Below are 20,589 nucleotides of genomic sequence, written 5' to 3'. Positions count from 1 at the left end.
CCCATCGGTAAAACTGGACATGGACAATCAGTCTATCAGTTTCCAAGTGGCAATCTGATTGCCCGTTTCCTCATCCTTGTTTTATTTATTTTGCAGGGGCATTTCCTTTAATCACAACACGAAAGCTGCATAGTAAACAACATCCATGGTGCTTCATTGACCTTAACATGACAGGAGTGTCTGGGCACAGACATTCAGGATGTGTGAGGATGTCACTGTGGGAAAAGAGGGCGGAGCAGGGTGGGGGAATAAAAGTTGGCATGTCATCAGGCTCAGGATGCAAACATTGTTTGCAGTCCATCGATCCACACATGTGCTGTGAATCAACTACTCTCTTAAAATCCTGTACAAGGTTATTATTACAGACTGTGATTGTGCGTGTGGTCAGTGAATGCACCATCATATTCCATCATCTTTCTGAATGTTGACATCAGCAATATTCAACAATGAGTTCTTTTTCTTTTCTTTTGATATATTACTGTTATGACCAGTCATCCGAACAATGGATGGGAAGTCTCCACACGGCTTTTTTTGAGACATTATTTACTTTTTAGAGCAAATGGTTTATAAACAGGGATTGCCTATTATTTGGACAATGAAAGAAAACATTTTTTTTTACCCTGGGGGAGGGGAGGGGGGCAGTTTAGACAAGTCATCCTAGAAAACAATGCAACTTTATTTTTAAAGTCATTAATTAAAAAAAAAAATCAAACAGGATCAGTTTTTAGAAACACCTACCGGATAAGTGCAAGAGATCCACAAAAGAGCGTCGTTTCCAATTAATGGGCAATAGACGGACCTATGGGCCAAAGCGCGAGGAGCCAGTGAGGGGCTATGAGGATACTGCTATGGAGTTTCCCAGTGAGTTATAGACTTGCCTTCATAACTTTTTTTCCCCCCTCTGTACCCTGCCTTTAGTCATTACTCTATTTTCACGCTTTACGCAAATGCGCTGGTTGATGTTTAATCGCTCCAAGCGATGCGCCCGCGCACTTGCGGGTTATCACGTTGTCGCTATATCCTCATGGGAGGTAAATAAAAGGTTTCGCCAGAGCACAGCAGTGATGCAGAGCTCTGGTGGGTGACTGCTCTCACCGGCAGCACGCGTCTGTCCTGGTCACGGACCCACACACGCGGACCGGAGCAGCTCTGGGTGCCGCGCACTTGGCCGCGTATGTTGTACTGTATATGTCGGAGCGCCTTTGGCTGTTTTTAAAAGATGCGGCGCCTGTTTGTAGATGTTGCAGAAATCGGGTAGAGGTAAGAGCAATTTCACGCAACCCCTGTGAGCTGCGTGGTGACTTAGTGTACATTACCTGCGCGCTGCATGCGCTGTGCATTAGTGGAAGTGTATGAATGTGTGGATGTATAGCTCAGTAAAGACACATCCTGTGTGTTTGTGTCTTGTGATCGTGGGTCTTTGAATCGTTGTGCCTGTTTTCCCTCCGACTTTCTGCCCAGCTCCACATTCTTCTGCTGAGACCTGCAGCAATTCTCATGCCACTAAATTGAATTTATTAAACACAGTTCATGGAAATTCCACTTCCTTGAAAACTGCTGCGCATTAAGTTAGACTGCAAAAGTTTACTCTTCTCTGTGCACAAATCATTGAATTCCCCTCTTAAAACAAGCCATTAAGCAAACCTAACAGGACAGAGGAACTTCAGCCTCTTATTTCGCTGATGAAGCTGGTGCGTGGCATCATGTTGGACCTGAACCTGGCTGAGTGGAGCGAAGCACTCAGTGTTTTTGGAGCGACAGGATTTATTCCCACACACATGATACATGTGTTTCCTGTGAGGCACTGAAGATTCTGGCCCCTGCGAGAATTGATGAGCTGAGTTTTTCTTTTGTTCTGCCGTCACGTTCACTGGGAAAATATCATCTCCAGTCATTCTCCTCTACCATGACACAGCAGAGTGGTAAGTCGAGGATACTGTGCGCCAACAGCTGAATGTGCAGTTTTAGGCACTGTCATGATGTCAGCAGAAAAGAGAAAAGGTTATTCAAGGCTGACAAGGTTGATTCCAGCACAGCCGAACAGGAAATTATGTCACACGTGTGTCATCTAATAGCAACTTATTTACAGCTCTGTAATTTGTCAGTGGGGAAGACCCGTTCAAAAAAGCGGGAGCATTCAGTCATCTCCTCCCTGATCACTCAGTTTAAAATTGCTGGGCTCAGTTTGTGTGCACCTGTTTGACATGTGTCAGTTAGTGTGTAAGAATCTGTGACCCCTTTACTGTAGAGGAGCCATTCCCACACTCGGGTCCCACAGATCAGCGTTTTTTCGGTCACCAAACAAACTTGCTGAGGTTATTTTTCCTATATTTTATCTGTAGTTTATAAAAAGTAAAAAGTGTCGTAAATGTTTCCGTGTAGGGTTGGGTTGAAAAAAGAAAGGGTGCCCATTTAAAAAGTCTGGCAGACATTGCCCAGACTCAACACAACTCTCTCCACATGTCAATCTCCCACCCTCATTGTCGCAGCTCTTTTTCGTTGACTTGTGCGTCACATTGATGAGGGCAGAGAGCTGGTGTAGCAAAAAGGACTTAAAGAACAATATAATGGGTAGTATGTTCAATTTACGCCAAGAAACCCTCCTCACTGGACCTTTAAAATAGCACATGCCAAAGGCATCATCTCACGCGAGCATCTGGTCACCTTTCCAAAGCGTCCGTCACATATCTGGATTGGACCTTGCCATTTTCCAAAGCACTACCACTTGTGGACCACTGCTTCCAATTCAAAATAGCAACATGGTTTTGGCATGGTTTCCAGCGCACATGCGCATGCCTACGCAGATCAGAATGATGCATTCTCACGTAGGCAATGGAGGAGGTGAAAAGGTCACCGTTAATCCACAAGCTCAGTCACACTCCCAGATTTAACAAAGTGACCGCAATTTGGACAAGACACATGTCGGAGTGCAGAGAAAGGAGGCCATTCTTCTGCGCAGACATCACTGCCTTTGAAACGTCGTTACACTCTGCTATAATGCCGCAAGCGAGTTAAGCGAGCACGTCTCACAAATCTCCATGAGACGATGATGCAAAAAGGCCAGACGTGCAGAGATTGAGAGATTATTATTTATTTATCACAATTCAGCTTTCATTACCTGTCGTGTCGTGTCTATATTGCAGTCACAGCTTATACTGACAGTAAGTACTTATAAGCCTTTTTTCAATGACCCTATAAGTTACAAATTACAAACCAAATAAGTTCAATAAAAACAAAGTGAAGAAACAATGAAGAGCATAACAAGCAGTTGACATGAGGGATATGGCCACACTAAAAATGAAATTAAAATATATAGATAAAAGCAAATAAAATGGCAATTAAAACATATTCCCAAAGGCTTTGATAAAAAAAAAAATAGATACTGATATTAAGGAGCTAGCAGCACGTCACACTTGATGATACCATGCACTGTTTATTTATGTAATAGTGTTCATATTTACGGAATGACGAGCCTGAAAGGACTATGATCACTCATGGGAACAAGGAGAGCTTATATCGCCGTTTATCATAAGCATGGAGCAGTTGCAAAACACTGGAGCACACTATGACTAGTGAGTACAATCAGTTTAGAGTACGGGTCATGCTATGCTGTAGGAGTTGGATGTGCAGTTGCGTCAATGACTGCAGAGAGTGGAGTGCGGAGTTTATATTGATTTCAACAGTTGAAAGGGCCACTACTGATACTGCAATATCAGTCTAAACCTTTTTACCAGTCACCTCAATTTGTGCTGTTATCAGAGTCTGGGAACTTAATCTAGCCCGAGTCTGACCAATCTTCATTCTCTCTCTCGTCCTTTTGCGTCACACACTTCACGGCTGTGAAAGGCTGCATTCAACATGTGGCACGGAGGGGAACAAGGCTGGATGCCCACATGACATGAAATTAAATGAACAGCAGAGCCTCTCCCATTGCCAAGTATATCAGAAAGGTTCAGAGCGTGCTAGGACTCTTGTTTCTTTAATCCTCAGCAATAAACTAGCATCTGACGGCCCAGTTACTCAACTGCCAACTGTGAATCAGGGTTAAATATGGTGACAGTCACTTCTGCCTTGTCATGAAACTTTAAGCCTTCTTCGGTGTACATCTTTGACGCCTGTGCACAAAATGAAGTACGGAAAATCAAGAGAACCCGAGTGAGCATCACACCAAAACGACAGATATTCATGCAATTTTCTAGAGAACTGAACAGCCTTGGCAGAGGTTTATGCTGCGGGTGCTTTTTCCAGTTCCAGATCGTGTCATCAATACTTTTATCAATACTCGTACTGTTTCCTCACAGCTGTTGCTAACTTGTTGATGCAGCTATTGAACACCTTATGTTTGTGTATGTGTGTGTGTGTGTGACGTGCAGGACTGCTTGCCTTGCTGTTGGTAGTGTTGGAGTGGACCCGGCCAGGCCTCCCGTCCCCGCTGAGGCCGATCTGTGACCTGAGGGTCCTGAACCACTTCATCAAGGAAGCCCGAGACGCAGAAGTCGCTATGGTGAGAGAAAAATGTATGCATGCAGTGAGACATCGGAGCAGGCGAAATTTGCCGGAGTCACCCGTGGTGGACATTTATTGAGCGTTCTCACCGTCTTGTTTTCATAGAAGTCATGTAGAGAAGGATGCAGCCTGTCAGACTCGGTCACTGTTCCCCAAACCAGAGTTGACTTGGATGTGTGGGAGAAGAAAAATGTAAGTAATCACAGAAGATTTGTGTGGAAGTAGCTACATTTCTACAAGATATGTATTCCTTCTTCTTCTTTTTTTTTTAAATCACAAACGTGCATATACCTGCTGCTTTTGCTCCTTATTTCTCCCATGGTGAGACTCTTCAACTCTTGTTCTGTCTTCATTGAATTGTCAAGGCACTGCAGAAAGCCCAGGAGGTGCAGTCTGGTTTATGGCTTCTACAACAGGCCCTCGGCTTGCTACGCACCTCCGTCACCAACACAGCACTGCACAGCCACATAGATGACTCCATTAGAAACCTGCTCACCATCAACGCTGTGCTGCGTAGTCTCAACATTCAGGTGAGCATCTTTGTCACTTCAACAGTATGAAAAGTAGATCATAAAAACTAGGGGTGTAACTCATGTGATATGTGGTCAGCAGTAACAATATAATTAGAATCCCCTTAGGGAAAGTATTCCTCTGCATTTGACCCATCCTAGAATTAGGAGCAGTGGGCTGCCACACTGAGTAGCGCACAGGGAGCATTGGGGGTTGGGTACCTTGCTCAGGGGTACCCCAGCCCTTTTTTTGGCCAGGTGGGGATTTGAACCGGAGACCCTCTGGTTACAAGCCAAGTTCCCTTTCCACTTGTCCACGGGCTGCCCAATATGCAATAACATCACAATACAGGAATTCTTGGTCTTACTGAAGAATACAAAATCCCACTAAAACCAGGCATGGATTTGTCATCTTCTTTAGCCAGTTAGCATCCATTCAGATCACCCTCACTCTTGTGGTAATCTCCACCAAGAGGAATCCAAATGTAGTGTTACATTTGCAACTTAAATTTGCATACTTTTATCTTTTTGTTTTGTTATTATTATTATTATTATTATTATTATTATTATTAATAATAATAATAATAATAATATTATTATAATTATAATATAATATTATTAATAATAATAACAATAATAATAATAATAATATAAATGTGTATTTGTTTGCACAAAGCCAAAAAAAAGGTTAACAGTTTAAATCCCTTTGATTGCCAAAGCAAGTATAAGTTGATTGAAACCGTTGCTGCAGAACTAAAGCATCCAGCACAGCATATTACTCTAGAATGAGCTTTTCATATTCATATCAGGAGCCGAGAGTCAGCTCTACGAAGGCCACCATGGGTTTTCAGCTGCAACATGCAACGTCACCAATAAATGCTGCTAAATTTCACACGCTGTTCCTGAACCCATTATATTTTCGTAGGATCAAAAAGGCCTCAGGTCATACTTGACTTGACTAGCCGAGACGACTTTATTGCATTGAAAGAATGGCGGGCTTTTTTAGTAACAGAGAAACCCAGGGATGTCATGGGACCATAAGCCTATTTGTGACAAGACTGTGGGCACGGAAGCTGCTCAACAAGCTTTGCATATCACTGAGGTTATGGCAACACAGCCTTTAAAGTCATTCAGGTCCAAGCCTGAAGCCTTGAGGACACAGTTGAGCTGAGCTCAATTGTGTTAGGGTTCCAAATAAATGTTTTCAGTCAACACATTTCTGGACACGCATGTCAACCAAGACAAATGGTGAATGAAAAGAAAAAACATGGAAAGGAAATATTCCCACCATGTGGCCATCTGGGATATACATTTTTATTTTTATTTAGAAGCTAAGAAAGTACATATATTTTGCAGCTTTGCTTAATTTTTCAAATGAATATAAGAGCATTATATATTCCTTTGTTGCCTCTTTTAGGAATATAACCCACCCCCAAGTGCAGTTGGGCTTGAGGGAACATGGAGGACATCATCAGCAACAGATCTGTTTCAAGTCTACGTCAATTTCTTGCGAGGCAAAGTGCACCTCCTCCTTTCGGGTGCACAGGCTTGTCAGCCAGATGTCAGCTGATCAGCCGATCTCCCTTCTCCGAAGGACGAAGCTAATTTGTGCTCCCAAAGGCAAAAGGAGGGACTTGACACCGTTGACCTGCACCCTGGCTGGCGTACGTGGTGTGGAAAGAAAGATACAGCTATACTCGCATACAGAGAGGAAGCTGTAAGAAAAGGACAGTCCGAGCTAGACTGTGGATGGACAGGGGACGATTGCACACTGGAACATAGATGTGATAAATGGTCATGGTGAAGGACTGACCAAAATAAGGCCTTTGGGAAGCACTGCTCCAATAGCTCTTCTACTGGCACTCTCTTGCACTTTGTGTTTGGATGTACTTCTGTTTGTGTAAATCAAGACTGTGAGTTTAAAATATGCACATAATGCACATGTGTTTGCTTCCAGCCAGACTGACCCCCAACACTCATGTCTTTTGAAGAATAGTGGAGTGAAACCAGGATAAATGGAGGACTGAAAGGTTGTAACAGGTTACCCCGTTTTCAATACCACTGCAAACAAAATTAGAGGCCTCTCCCAACAGCAACATTTTCCAACTGTGCCTCAAAGAAGGTCTTCTCTCAGTTTTTTTTTAGTGAATATTTTTTTAATATATTTTTAACTGTTGTCAAATTACTATTTATACAGATTTTCTACTTCAAAACTCACGTCTTTGTATTTTTTTGTGTCAGATGTTGAAGATTTTAGTTGGGCTCCTTGCCTTGTTCTCATGTGTAACACATTTGCAATGGTGTTGGACACCATTTGCACTGGCATGCTGCTGTCTTCCTTTTTATAGACTGTGCGTACCTGACTAACAGTCACCGTTTCTCACGACATGTTCTTGCTGAATAACGGGGCAAAAGACTGATCAGCTGACGCCGACATTCAGTTCCAGTGAGTGAGGGAGCAGTCGATCAGTGACGAGGGGGCTACAGGAGAACCGTGAAGCCATTTCGTCATGATCCGTGTCACTGTTGCTGCCTGACCAACACACGGCCAGTCACAACACACTGATAACCGCTGCCTGGGAAAAAAAATATGGTGTTTGGCTTTTACAATTAACATCCTGTGAGGCTCTAATTACAAATAGTTTTCCAGAACGTGACGTCTCACTGCCTGTTGTTTGTCAAATGGCAGACAGGCAATCAGTTAGTGCTGGGAACTTAAGGTTTTCTATAAAATGGAAGCTCTATATTTTTCCGACTACTTCAGTGTTCTTCCTTGTTTTTTTCCTTATTTTTATATCTTGTTGAGGAAGCACAAGATGTTTTTAAGGATGTTTGTACGTGTTTTCTTTCCTGTTATTTTGTCCCATAATGTTTTATTTGATATTTAAATACAAAAACATTATTCTTGGAAAAACAAGCGACAGATGAAACCACAACAAATGCAAGTCTGCCCAGTTGATTCATTACATTTGTCTTTTCAAATCAGTGGCTTTGAAAAGCTGAAAACAAGCTGCTAGCTCAGACTCTGCAACACTCCGTGATCAGACTTATCTGCCTTTCATACAGAAACGGTAATTAAAGATTCTCGCCACAGATTTTATTGTGTCCACAAATCAACTGCACCATTTTGACCAATGTATACAGCAACAATTACAATGATACAAAGCCAAAAGTAAATACACTTTTAAATATCGCTGACCCTCTGTCAAAGCCCTATTGTAAGCCAGTTGTGATGTTTCCATAGAAGTTAGCTGCAGATGGGTAACACCCTGCCATGTCTGTGTGCAGCTCATTACTGACATCAAGTGGACACCAATAACACCTGCATGAAATGTTAACAGGTTTTCTCATTTATTTATTTATGAAAACACAAACGTGAACCAAACACTAGCACAGACCTGTGGGTCTTAAAATTAAAAAGACACTTGAATGTGTATTTTTTTTTTTTTTTTTTTAAACACAGCCATGTCAAGATGCATGGCAAAAACACTTAATGTCTTCAAGTATTAAATGACACTGAGGTTTCACCCAAAGAACACTGCTGCTTCATCTGCAGATGAACGCCAAGGCGGCATCGATGCATGCAAACTAAAAGGCAGGCTACAGGACATCAAGAAATCGAGCAGAAAACATCCAAAATACGGCTGTCCATTTCCAATGTTTGTTGACACAGACATAGGCTGTACTCTTGCTTGTCTGCTCCATTCTATTGTGTTCTGTCATTGCCATTAAAGGTCATCACATAAAAAAACTAGAAAGAAATGATGTCTTCTTCTTGACCGGGGACGCCCACTGAGCACAGCTTAGGTTACTGGGGGTCAGGGTAGAACACCTTAATATGAATGGCTGAGTTGTTGCGTGTTCGTGTCATGGGCTCCCCCGCCTCATCAGGATCTTCAGGCTCCAGGTCGTCCACCAGCTCCACAGTAGAGGTGTTTGCTGCCAGCTGTAGTGCCCCCTGGCTGCTGGCCTGTAACTGAAGGGCGATGTTGATAGCTCTGTTGATGGCAAGGCCCAGGCCGTGAACACAGATCTCCCTGTGACCACCGCCTTCCAGAAGCTTCTGACAGCGTGCCAGCTGAGCCCGGAAATCAGTCTTCATGTTGACATAGACGTCGTTGCGTCTCTTTGGGAGTTTCCGGGGGAGGCGCTTCCTGAGAGTGTACTCCACCGGGTCCATCTCTACAGCTGGGGAAGCAGAGTCAGCATGCAGTGGAGCTGCCAGAGGGATTGAAGACATCACAGTATTGCGTGGCTCTGTCTTGCCTTTGGTGTGTGTCTCTTGGTGTATATAAATGAAGAAGCTGGGGGACAATGTAAGTAAAGAGCCAGTCATGGTTTGAGGTCATAAGAACATTCAGAAGTTGTCTTTGGGCCAGTTGTTTCACATTTCATGAATTATTGATAAACTTTTTTCAAAAGATTTGAAACTTATGGATATATACAGGATATATACCAAATACAATTGGGGACACTTGTCTTTACTCTATACAGAACCTGTTTGCACCTCACATCAGGTTTGTCACACTGATGATGGCCTGCATTTGCTCAATGTATTGGTGCATCTTTTTGTAAAGTTTGTAGTGAAAGACATTTAACTTATCCACAACAAGAGTGTCTGGCTTTTCAAATCTGTTGCTGCGCATGAAAGCACCTTTTATGAGATTTTAGTGCTAAAATGATCTATTTGCATACATTTTGGTTAATAGCACACAAGGAACCTCACATCTGAGAAAGTGAACACATTTGCTGTGGCAAATATTTAAGAACCCTGATACAGTAACACATTTAAATGCAGAAAAAATGTAAATACTTTAAAAGGTAAAAATGCAGAATGCAGTTTCATCTCCATCTCTTAAATCATTCTGGTTTGGTTTGCTTATTTTCCTCTCAGTCAAATGAAAACGAGCTGCAGCCTAACAATGACACACAGATGTACTACACAAATGACCAGAAAACTACTGCTTAAATTGTATTTTATCCATCACTAGCAAAATGAGTAAGGGTATCCGTAGCAGGAGGCCGTTCGAGTAATCGAAGACTATGATACTATGATACTGATGTTACAGACACCTAGACATTAAACAAATTATCCTCGTTTGTTACGTTCAACGGAGTAAGACACGCTGAAGCGAAGCAGAAACATACACTTAATGTTATCTATTTTCAGATTAGCCCAGCGAAACATTTAAAAGGTACAATTTTCAGTGTCTAGATGAGGTCACTGCGACAGCTGGTCTAGCATTAGCTGCGCGGCTCCGCTCGATATCCCCGTTTCTTACTTTGAAGCGTCGATGGTTTTATGAGTCCGTGTAAATACTCGCTTACCTGCACATTAAGGGGTCCAAAGGTTTTTGTAATTTGCCTTTATCGCTTCACAAGTGTTGAAGGTGCATGGTTTCACCTGGCACAGCGATAGTTGCCACAGCAAAACGCAGTGTTTATGCTCAGCTGGTGCTCCGGAAGTAATACCAACACGGCTTCACACCGCGCTTTCACTGCAGAGGCAGGAGAGGATGAGAGTGTTTACACAAAACTGAGAAACTGTTTTATTTTATTCTTTTAGATGCTGACGGAAGTCATGGCTTTGTTCCACTGGTATTTAAAATTACCCTATTTCGGAAAAGTAAAAATTCGTAGTCGGTTCTCTTGAAACGGTCGTTCCGGTGCCTCTCTACCTCACTCACGTTTCACAGAACTGTAATTCCAGGGGTAATATCGTTCACGTTATATGGTCGCGTTTCCACGCACACAGTGTCCATCCTTTGATGTACTATAACAACTGGATAGACCGCCGCCCCCTCTGCCTTGAAGACATTTTTCCAGTGGCCACTCGTGGTACTACAAGAAAAAATACTCATGCGCCCCCCCCAAGTGGTCTTATTGTGGTCTCCCATTGACCACAATAGTAAAAGAGACGCCTGTAACACTGTTCACAGGACACCTCGAGACATCTTTATATTCTATATTCATGGAGTTTCATATTTGTAAAACCCTCCTAAAGGCCATTAAAAGCTCAGAAAAATCTTGCTTCCCGGAGTGATTTCTAAAATTCATAACACCTCAACTGCTTGAATTTTTGTGAAGACATTTTTCAAACTGTTACTAGTAATCAAAGACTAAGACTGATGTTACAGACACAGATTGGGGTGTACGAGGTACGTCGACATTTACCAAATTAGCCTTGTTTTTTACATAAAAAATGGAGTAAGACATGCTGAAGTGAAGCAGAAACATACACTTGCTGTTATCTATTTTCAGATTAACCCAGCGAAAAATTTAAAACGTTGTGGAGATAAATACACTGAAACAAGAGATAGAAGAAACATGTGGTACGTTCTGTTCTGAGTTCAAAAGTACTAACCCCATGACCAGGGACTTTTTTCTCCTGCTTCTTAGCTCTAAATCATCTGTTAATGTATCCTCTGTTAACCCCCTCCCCCGCTGTGAAGCACATTTCCTTTTCTTACATTCAGAGGTGGACGGTTCATTTTTTTTGCGGAGGGCACAATCGGCCTGACAAAAGTCACTTTTTCACATTGGCTATAATCACAATTCTCTTTGTGAAGCAGTTTTGCTTTCATTTATGTGGTCATGTGATTTCCCAGAAATGGTGGTGCGTATCCTAGTGGTGAAATTCACCACCACTGTCAGTTAAGGGTGGGGATCTTAATATCTGTCAGTTTCTGAGAAATCACATGACCACATAAGTGAAAGTGAAACTGCTTCACAAAGAGAATAACACAAGGGTTCTGCAGTACAGTATTTCTTAGGCACTGCTCTGCCAGCAACAGGACAGATAACCTACGGACACTGCATCAGTGAGAAAACAGATTCTCAGATGAAGGTTTGCTGTGATGTCATCAGCAGATCTGCAAAGGTAGGTTTGCTAATGAATAGTAAAAGCTGTATTATTTCACTTTAATTGTCTGTCTCTTGCCTTTGCAATAAGAAGACCCTGGTTCGAGCCCTGGTTAAGCAAGGGCCTTTCTGCATGGAGTTTGCATGTTCTCAATGTGTGTGCGTGGGTTTTCTCCAGCTTGGGGATTAGGTAAATTGGACACGCTAAATTGTTGTAATTGTAAATTGTAGGTGGAATGGAAAATGACTATGCCATGTGTCATAAAACGTATAATCTGCCTGACGACGTCAAATTTGCCTGACAACAGTGCTATTTTAAAGTTAATCTACCTGACAACAGTTACTTAAATTTAAACTTGTCTATTCAGTATCCTTATAACCTTTGTCACCCCTCTGTCGCCTTTGTACATCTGAAAGTTAGACCGGCTCAAACTGGTTTTTCTGTGCTTCACACCTCCCCAAATGAACCGGACATTCCGAGCAAATGAACTAGGATTTGAATAAGAAAGTCTGGTGTGAATACGACAGAAGTCCCACAGAACCTTACAGAACTGTCTCATTACTTTCAGTGAGAAGCTGTTTAATCCAGAGCAAGTGAGAGAGAACTGCGCGTCCCCACAATGGAGGTAAATGACTAATTCCTACAAATTGTGATGATAAATACAATTGAATTTGGAAACACTTCTCAAATAAACTAACATGTCTGATCATGATTCACCATCTGTGCCTATGTGTGTTTTTTTTATTTATCTAGGAAAGCGATGATGAATTTTACGAGTGCATGGCTGACTGGAGCGAAGGTCAAGGTCATGAAAGTAAGTAATTATAATAATTAATCCAAATTATAAGGAAAATAAAATAAAGAAACACATATGTGGTTAATGATTATGTCCAATGAGAATTTTTCAGAGCTATTGTGGATTTGTTTCTACAATGCACAGCCAATTAAAAGCAAGTGATGTAGTTTAAACACAATTTGTGCGTTGTATAGTCAATTGTCTGACTCTAAATCACAGCATTCAACACTATAATTATAGTTTCCCTATGTTTACTATATATTGTAAAGGCTCAGCTGATTGATGAGGTTTATTTCATGAAATCTTAATAGACATTTAATCTGAGGGGAGGACATAGGTGCTTGTGTGCTCAGATAAACTAATCCTGAAGAGCAGGGTTTATGGTTTGTGGTTATTAAGAAAGAATATTGTATCCAAATGAATGACTGCATACAGGATGCTGTGGCTCCGTGAAATTTCCACTGTTTTCTTAAATGACAGACAATGATACTTTTTCCCACCAATGCAAATTAAAATATGAAATATGGCTAAAGTGGTATTTAAAAGTAATTTTTAATCATATGTCCAGGAAAGGCAACTTTACTTCAGTGGCCATTTTTGATATGGCGCACTGGGCAATTGCCCAGGGCGGCATTCTGTAGGGGCGCCATGAGAATGAGAAAAAAAAAGATTCATATGTATCTGTGCTCAGTGCTCACTTGCTCAGGCCATCATGTTATGTGTGTCAAATGGGCGTCGTCACTGCTCACATGTAGAGGATAAAACCAAAAATGGTGAGGGGTGGGGAGAAGTTAATGAGAAGTTTAAAAGTCAAGCACATTTCATTTGGTTTAGTCTTGACTGTTGGTTGAGGTGTCGGGGGATCATGGTAATGATCCTTTGATAGTTGTTTGTCAAAGTGCTCAAACAGGGAAAATATAAGGTCATCAAGGTGCACAATTTCATAGAAATAGGGAAAGAAAAGGAAAACGGGCAAATGTCTAGAACCATGTCATCCTTATGTAGACCATATTATGTAATGGATGTGATAAAATAAGTTAACAGTTCTTACTCTGCTGTTCATTTGTTTTCTCTACTGGAAGTTCTAATTGTGTAATTAATATATTGTATTTTCAATGCCAATTAAGGGGTGCTTCTGAATGATTGTGGAGCACCTTCTGCAGCTAGCCAGGATGAAGAGCCATCTACGTCCTCCTCAGTCACACAGGCCACCACAGAAATGATTTCGGACCCTCAGGATGAGGAGCCATCCACCTCTGTGGAGCCTGCTGCTTCTCCAGAGCAGGAAACTTCAGGTGTGTGTGTGTGTGCGTGTGTTTGGGGGGAGGTAAACATAGGGGAGATTTACACCAGGGAGGCTGCCCAGGTCAGCATACAAGCCAGTACCACCACTGCTGCTTTACTTTAAATATCTGTATCTGGGAAAATACTGACATTTTTTATCCAAAGCGACTTACAAGGGAATTGAGTACAACCTGCCAGGGGTGGAGTTGAACTTGCGACCATGAAGGCTTTGGCACACAGGCTACTGGTCTTAACCACTGAGCCACTCCACCCCATTTTTACTGCAACATTAGAGAAAAGTAAAACTAGAAAGAAAACACTAACTCCCTTGCAAGTTACTAAGGACATCTAGTGGACAAACAGTGAACGTGCAGGCCAGAAGCAAACGCTGTCTGCCATCTGTCTTTTAATGTTGTGCTGGCGTCCTCACATTTCAAACACTACACTGCTGCCTAATACTTTACCTCTATATAGTCCTTAATTCATTAGCCAACACTTATATAACTTAATCACTCATCCAGCCATAATACTCCACATTCATGAAAATCGCCATGTGCATATTATGCATTTGCCAATCATCTACAATTGATGTTCTTATAAATTTAGACAGTGGTGTCATGGATCAAAAAACTGTCCTTTTGTACTGTCCTTTTGTGTTTAAGCAGTCTAAAATCCTTAAATGACCAATTAGCATGAATATGACTAACTAAGCTTTCACTTTAATAGAAAAAAAGATTAAATTATGATTATCTTATTTACAGTGACACAACTGGAGAGCTTGTTAAAGGATCTGGGGTTGGAGGACCACTACACAGAGAAGATTTCACTGGGCAAAGTACTTCAGATTGATAAGAGGACCATTAGTGACGAACCTCCCAAATGCCAGTCAGATCTTCCATGGTACTTTCTGAAGAAATTAATGATGGTTAATGTCACAGCAAGAAATGTGAACACAGAATGTGAATCAGCCAAAAACCCAGCATCAGACAATACTGAATTGAATTTTGATAATCTGCTGGACATTACAAACACACATAACATGGTTAACCCGCTTGACATCATCACTGCTCTCTTCTTGTGTTCTGATGTTTTTTTGCAACAGGAACTGACACTCAAAATGTCCATGTGCCAGTTTTCTGTGCCACTGCTGCTTCCAAATTGTGACACAAATGTGTGCACACTCATGCTGTGGGCCATGAGAGACATTGTTAAAAAGTACAGACCTCAGTCAGTCTTAGAATCCAAAGGCTTTGTTGAAGCCAGAATTGTTCGCTCTGAACTTCCAATGATATCTTTTGTGAGACTGGGGGAATGCTCCCTGTCCAAGTCAAAGATCCTCAACATGATATTGAGTAATTCTCAACAATACCATGATACCTTTGTACACAATGACATGCAATGTGGTGACAGACCAAGAAGAATATCTAATGGACTGACTGAAATGACTTGGTACCTACCATGTGGAAACGAAAACATAGACATTTTCAGTGAACCAGTAGCTGTGGCTAATCTTCGTGGGGACATTGCCTCATTTGAAACTCAGTTTTATTTTTTGTGTCAGACATCGGCAGCAGTTTTTGTCTTTTTTGACAAGTTGGACCACAAGTGCGAACTGCTGTCCAACAAAAACCACAAGGCACAGATCTTTTTGGTAGGCAACCATCAAAGCAAAAACTTTAGTATTCATGCTCTAAAAAAGGTGGCAACACAACTGGACTTAACCAACAAGAACATCATTATTAAGACAAAACAGATAAATGATGCAGATTTTATTCAAAGTCTGCGCAAAGCAGTCAACAATGTGATTGAGAACACAAAGATGAGGATGCCAATTGAGCAGATGGCTGACATTTCCAAAGAACTAGGAATCTTGGTTGATGAAGACTGCAGAGAGTGCCAGACTGCCAAGAGAAATGCAGATGAAATTACTGCACAAATTCAAGACACCTTTAAGTACAAAGAAAGTCAGCTTCCACTGCAAGGCAAAATATGGAAGGAATTGACAAAATTAGAGAAAGAACAATTTAGACTTCAAAACCTTGGATCTGAAAACATAGAAACCTACAAAGGTGGCCTTCAGAGAAAGCAGGAACAACTCAGGAAACAACAGAGCTCGCATGACATATCAGATGCCATGACGTGTTTCATCAGTGCAATAACATGCCCAGGAATAGAGAGATGTTATTTCCTAAAGTGGCTGCGAATGAACCTTGATAACCAGTCTCGCGAAAAACTGTCTGACCTCAGAAAGCAGTACAAAGACAAATGCAAAGATTCTAAGAACAAAGATGCAATCAAAGTCATTGATAGAGAACTTTCCAACAGTTCACTGGGAAGTGAACACTTTTTCCGTGAAATGGGTCAGATCTATGAAGCTTCAGTTTTCCTTCCAGTAACTGATGAGTCACGAAAACAATTACAGGATCTGCCTAAAATCTGTGCTGGATTACTGCTTGATGGATTTCCACTTGAGCTTGTAGATGGAGATGCATCCAACATACCTCTCACATGGGTGAAGGATGTTCTCGCTCAGCTCAACCTATTGGTGTCTCCATATAACAAAATTCTGGTAGTCACAGTCCTTGGGGTTCAGAGCACAGGGAAGTCCACTCTTCTGAACACCATGTTTGGAGTGCAGTTTGCAGTCAGCAGCGGTCGATGCACTCGAGGTGCTTTCATGTTACTCATCAGAGTCGATGAAGATGTCAAAGAAGTCCTCAACTGTGACTTTCTGGTGATTATTGACACTGAGGGCTTAAAGTCACCAGAGCTGGCACAACTGGATGACAGCCATGAGCATGACAATGAGCTTGCAACACTTGTTGTGGGGCTGAGTGACATCACCATTATCAATATTGCAATGGAAAATTCAACCCAAATGAAGGATATCCTGCAAATAGTTGTGCATGCTTTTCTCAGGATGAAAGAGGTGGGCAAAAAGCCTAAAAGTCAGTTTGTTCACCAGAATGTGTCAGATGTTTCAGCTGACGAGAACAACTTGAGAGAGAGGAATATGCTCTTAGAGCAGTTAAACGAAATGACACGAGCAGCAGCTAAAATGGAAAAGAAAGAGGAGAACAAGTGCTTCACTGATGTGATGGACTACAGTTCAGAAACTGGGAACAGGTACATTCCTGGGCTGTGGAATGGAAACCCACCAATGGCACCAGTCAATGCAGGGTACAGTGAAGCTGTGTATCAGCTCAAGAAAAACATCATCCAACTACTGGGAAATCATGAGACCTCTCCTAATGACATCTCAAAGTTTGAAAGCTGGATGTCAAGCCTGTGGGAGGCAGTAAAGCATGAAAACTTCATCTTCAGCTTCAGAAACAGTCTAGTTGCTGAGGCATACATGAGGTTATGCACAGAATTCAACAAATGGGAATGGGAAGTCAAAGAATCCATGTACCAGTGGGGAACATATGCTGAAACAACAATTTCCAATTTTGGTACACTAGCTACAAAATCTGGAATAACTGACTTGAATCAACTTGTTTTGACTTTAAAGAATGAAGCTTCTACAAAGCTGTCCAAGTTGGAAAATGAGCTTCTTGAAAAAATAAAGAAGTATTTCAAGCAAAGAGACAACCACGTCAATCTAGTGGAGAGGTACAAGCAGGAATTTGTCAATAGTGCAAAGAACCTTCGAAAAGATATGGAGAGCTCTGTGTACAGTCAGCTCACAGTAGTGAAACAACTTAAGGAGGGAATGACAGAACTTGACAAAATCAGGCGCAATCACACAGAAGAAATTGAAATGGCAGTGTGTGTATTGATTGATAAATGTCGAAAGTCCAGAAAGAAAAAAGTCCAGATGTCAGACACAGAGCTGGACAAAGAATTTGAAAAGATGTGGGATCAAACATTGAATAAACTAACTTTCTCTGAACAAAGACCAACAGATGTCTTCACCAGTGTCTCTCACTACCTGAGACTAAATCTGTTTCTTAAGGGGAGTCATGCATGTGAATTGTTAAGCCAGAAAAGACTGGAAGATTGTGGCAAAACTCCTTTCAAATACAAGGTCACAAGATTCATGGAGGCCTTGAAACATGTAGCAAGCAATATTCTTCCTGTACAAGATCCTTTAACTGTGGGACAAAACCTGGCCGACGACATCATAGTTGAATGCACCGAGTATGTGAATGCCAAAGTTCAAAAGCTCAACAATTACTCTGATGTCTACATCCAGGAGATCCTTCACATGATTGATAAGCGGCTGGAAAACAATCAGAACATTAAGGCAGACAAAGAGTTTGAAGTTTCTCTCAAACAACACATCTGTGGAGTTGCAGCCACAGACTTTCAGAAAATGCACAACAATTTCTTACAAGAGAATGACCCCTACAGATGTTTGAACAAACACAAAGAAAAGTTTTGTAAAGATTTTAAAGATGTGTTCAATAAACGAGACCAATCTGAAAAAAAAGCTGAGGAATTCACCAACCAGTGCTTGAAGCCTGCAGTTGAAAACTTTGTCTACAGTAAACTGGGTCCTGATATCATTCGCGAAATGAAGGCTCAACCACAGTTCATTGCAAGAATATACACCCAGTATGAAATTTTACTGGATTTGCTTTCAAAGGATAGCCATACAGATTACTTGAGGTACATCTGCTCATATGAGGGCTATGTGAAGGATTGGATACTCAACCAAACAGTGAAACACTTCACAAAAGGTTCAAAGGCATTTGAGTTTGAGGATCGGCATCTTGAGACGAGCATCGGCAGCGTACATGACGCAATCAGCAAGGCCAAAAAGAAAACAAGTGATGACTTGAAAACATTCATCAAAAACTTCTGTCAGGAACTTGGTGATACACTGGTCATTCCCCAGGATGCACTTGGTGCTTTCATGATCCTGAACAAAGCAAACCAAGAACAATTTGCTCACTGGTTCACACGATTTGTGAAGGACATGGAACAAAATCTGAGACAAAAGTTTAAAAGCACAGACTTCAGCATGAAACTGGAATGTCTTGATATCAAGCCTCAGCTGGAGCTTTTCAGTCAAATCATTGGATGTGGTAAACAGTGTCCATTTTGTGCAGTGGCTTGTGTGCAAGGAGGAGGTTCCCATACTGAGCACATGGCTAAACTACATAGGCCACAGGGTCTGAGCGGATACAGACGGGTGAAATCAGGAAAACTTGTGACCGACATATGCACATCATCAGTGAACAGTGACAAACATTTTCATTGTACTGAAACAAAAAGACATCCTTACAAGAAATACACAGATTTCTTTCCAGACTGGAAAATTCCTCCTGATGGATCCTTTGAGGCATCCAACTACTGGAAATATGTAATGGCTAGGTTCAATGACAAGTTTGCAGAAGCACATGGTGCAGAGCCTGCTGATATTCCTTCCACCTGGAAATGGATCACACGAGCACAGGCAGAAGAGAGTCTGAAACAGTCACTAAAGAATTAAGAAGAAACTAGAGGTACAAAGTTTGAGAAATAGACCACATGCACATCAAAGTTTGATTTTATGTGATAGATCCTCCTTATACTGCCAGTGAAATCATCAATCCAGATATTCAAAGAAATTAATTGTTGGGAAAATGTGTTTCTTTTTATAAATCCTATGCAAGATGATGTTTTTTGTTTCTGTGATATATCATGTACATGTGTTGTTTATCTCTTAAAATTATAAAGTTTGTACTGTGTTATTCATCATAATTATTGAGACATATTTAGTACAATAGATGGATGGATGCCGTAACATCAGAATTTTTCAGGCATTTTTTCAATGTTAAATGCAGGATCTCTGTTTTTTTTTTCTTCTCGTACCAAATATTTTAATTTTAATTTTTATCTTAAAAGATTATTCACTTCATGTGGGGTGTTGTCAACATGCATTGTTAAGAGTTGAAATGAGAATGAAATGAAATTCCAAGTGTGTGAACTCTGGACAATGTCATATGAAGTTAATAAATATCCCATCTTTACAGTTTCAACATGCGTTTGCCTCTTTTTTGTAACTGCTACAGAGGCAGGTCATGACATTCAACAGTCAAATTACATCTTCAGCTGAAGAGGCAGGAAACACTCACGCTAAATAAAAGGAGAACACTGAGGTAAAATATTAGTTAGTTAAGTAAAGTAAGTAAGAGGAAGCAGCTTACACTAACTAATCCTTGATCTTTATCTCTGAAAAAATTATACAGCTTTATACAGATGGCAAAATGCTGCCATCTACTGTCCAAAATAGGCATGATCAATGAATCTTGATGCATTTGATTGTTTTTCCATTCATTAGTCCACTTAGGTTCCTTCCTGAAAAATTCCCATGACATGACTACATCCAGATATGTATGTTGGCATTAATTTTGGTTTCTTCATTTTATTGATTCATAGCAAATTCTCTTTACTGGATTAACTGTAATGAAAGGACATTTGTCAAACTTACATACATTTATTCACTTTTATTTCCCTTGTGTGCAACCATCAGGTTTATTTTTACTGGGCTTTAACAATTAACAACTGAAAATCTAATTTAATTCCCATCGCCCTCAGCTCTACTATGTGTATAGTGTTAGTTTGTAAGGGTTTATATGCTAAAACCAGATGAGGGGTCGGGGTTCGCAAACTTCTAATGTGCATGGCCGCGTTGATATGATAAG

General features: G+C 41.1%; 3 protein-coding genes and 1 long non-coding RNA gene across 5 annotated transcripts; 2 read left to right on the top strand and 2 right to left on the bottom strand.

The window, feature by feature from the left end:
- The first annotated feature begins 1,085 nt into the window (after positions 1-1,085).
- On the top strand, positions 1,086-8,002 carry epoa (erythropoietin a). The gene is made up of 5 exons (XM_058625807.1): positions 1,086-1,260; positions 4,374-4,504; positions 4,612-4,698; positions 4,872-5,036; positions 6,433-8,002. Exons 1-5 carry the CDS (start codon positions 1,239-1,241, stop codon positions 6,583-6,585), a joined length of 558 nt encoding a protein of 185 aa, XP_058481790.1. The 5' UTR covers positions 1,086-1,238; the 3' UTR covers positions 6,586-8,002.
- LOC131457041 (uncharacterized) lies at positions 4,389-4,887 on the bottom strand. Its single transcript, XR_009239967.1, has 3 exons — positions 4,798-4,887; positions 4,596-4,673; positions 4,389-4,499 (listed from the first exon to the last, which is right to left on the bottom strand). It is a non-coding gene; the product is annotated as an uncharacterized LOC131457041 (long non-coding RNA).
- Positions 8,003-8,090: 88 nt separating the features above from the next.
- On the bottom strand, positions 8,091-10,723 carry pop7 (POP7 homolog, ribonuclease P/MRP subunit). The gene is made up of 3 exons (XM_058625808.1): positions 10,628-10,723; positions 10,344-10,513; positions 8,091-9,319 (listed from the first exon to the last, which is right to left on the bottom strand). Exons 2-3 carry the CDS (start codon positions 10,349-10,351, stop codon positions 8,824-8,826), a joined length of 504 nt encoding a protein of 167 aa, XP_058481791.1. The 5' UTR covers positions 10,352-10,513; positions 10,628-10,723; the 3' UTR covers positions 8,091-8,823.
- si:dkey-85k7.12 (up-regulator of cell proliferation) lies at positions 9,212-20,099 on the top strand. 2 transcript variants are annotated; one of them, XM_058625804.1, is made up of 6 exons: positions 9,214-9,331; positions 11,774-11,895; positions 12,446-12,502; positions 12,631-12,691; positions 13,801-13,968; positions 14,719-20,099. In XM_058625804.1, the coding sequence occupies exons 3-6, from the start codon at positions 12,497-12,499 to the stop codon at positions 19,392-19,394; spliced, it is 4,911 nt and encodes a 1,636-aa protein (XP_058481787.1). In that variant the 5' UTR covers positions 9,214-9,331; positions 11,774-11,895; positions 12,446-12,496; the 3' UTR covers positions 19,395-20,099. The 2 variants fall into 2 exon arrangements, with proteins under 2 accessions (XP_058481788.1, XP_058481787.1); XM_058625805.1 differs by lacking the exon at positions 11,774-11,895 and having other exon boundaries at positions 9,212-9,331.
- The last annotated feature ends 490 nt before the right edge of the window (positions 20,100-20,589 follow it).

This window comes from Solea solea, chromosome 3, assembly GCF_958295425.1.
Source record: "Solea solea chromosome 3, fSolSol10.1, whole genome shotgun sequence".
Classification (NCBI taxonomy): Eukaryota; Metazoa; Chordata; class Actinopteri; order Pleuronectiformes; family Soleidae; genus Solea; species Solea solea.
Note: the sequence above shows the minus strand (reverse complement) of the source record. Positions and strands in the feature narration are given on the sequence as shown.

Bases quoted from the DNA above. Each gene is read 5' to 3' on its own strand.
- epoa (XM_058625807.1), top strand. From the start codon at position 1,239: ATGTTGCAGAAATCGGGTAGAG. The intron at 4,505-4,611 runs GTGAGAGAAAAA...TTGTTTTCATAG, and splicing joins GAGACGCAGAAGTCGCTATG to AAGTCATGTAGAGAAGGATG. The intron at 4,699-4,871 runs GTAAGTAATCAC...TGAATTGTCAAG, and splicing joins ATGTGTGGGAGAAGAAAAAT to GCACTGCAGAAAGCCCAGGA.
- si:dkey-85k7.12 (XM_058625805.1), top strand. The intron at 12,692-13,800 runs GTAAGTAATTAT...ATGCCAATTAAG, and splicing joins CGAAGGTCAAGGTCATGAAA to GGGTGCTTCTGAATGATTGT. The intron at 13,969-14,718 runs GTGTGTGTGTGT...TCTTATTTACAG, and splicing joins TCCAGAGCAGGAAACTTCAG to TGACACAACTGGAGAGCTTG.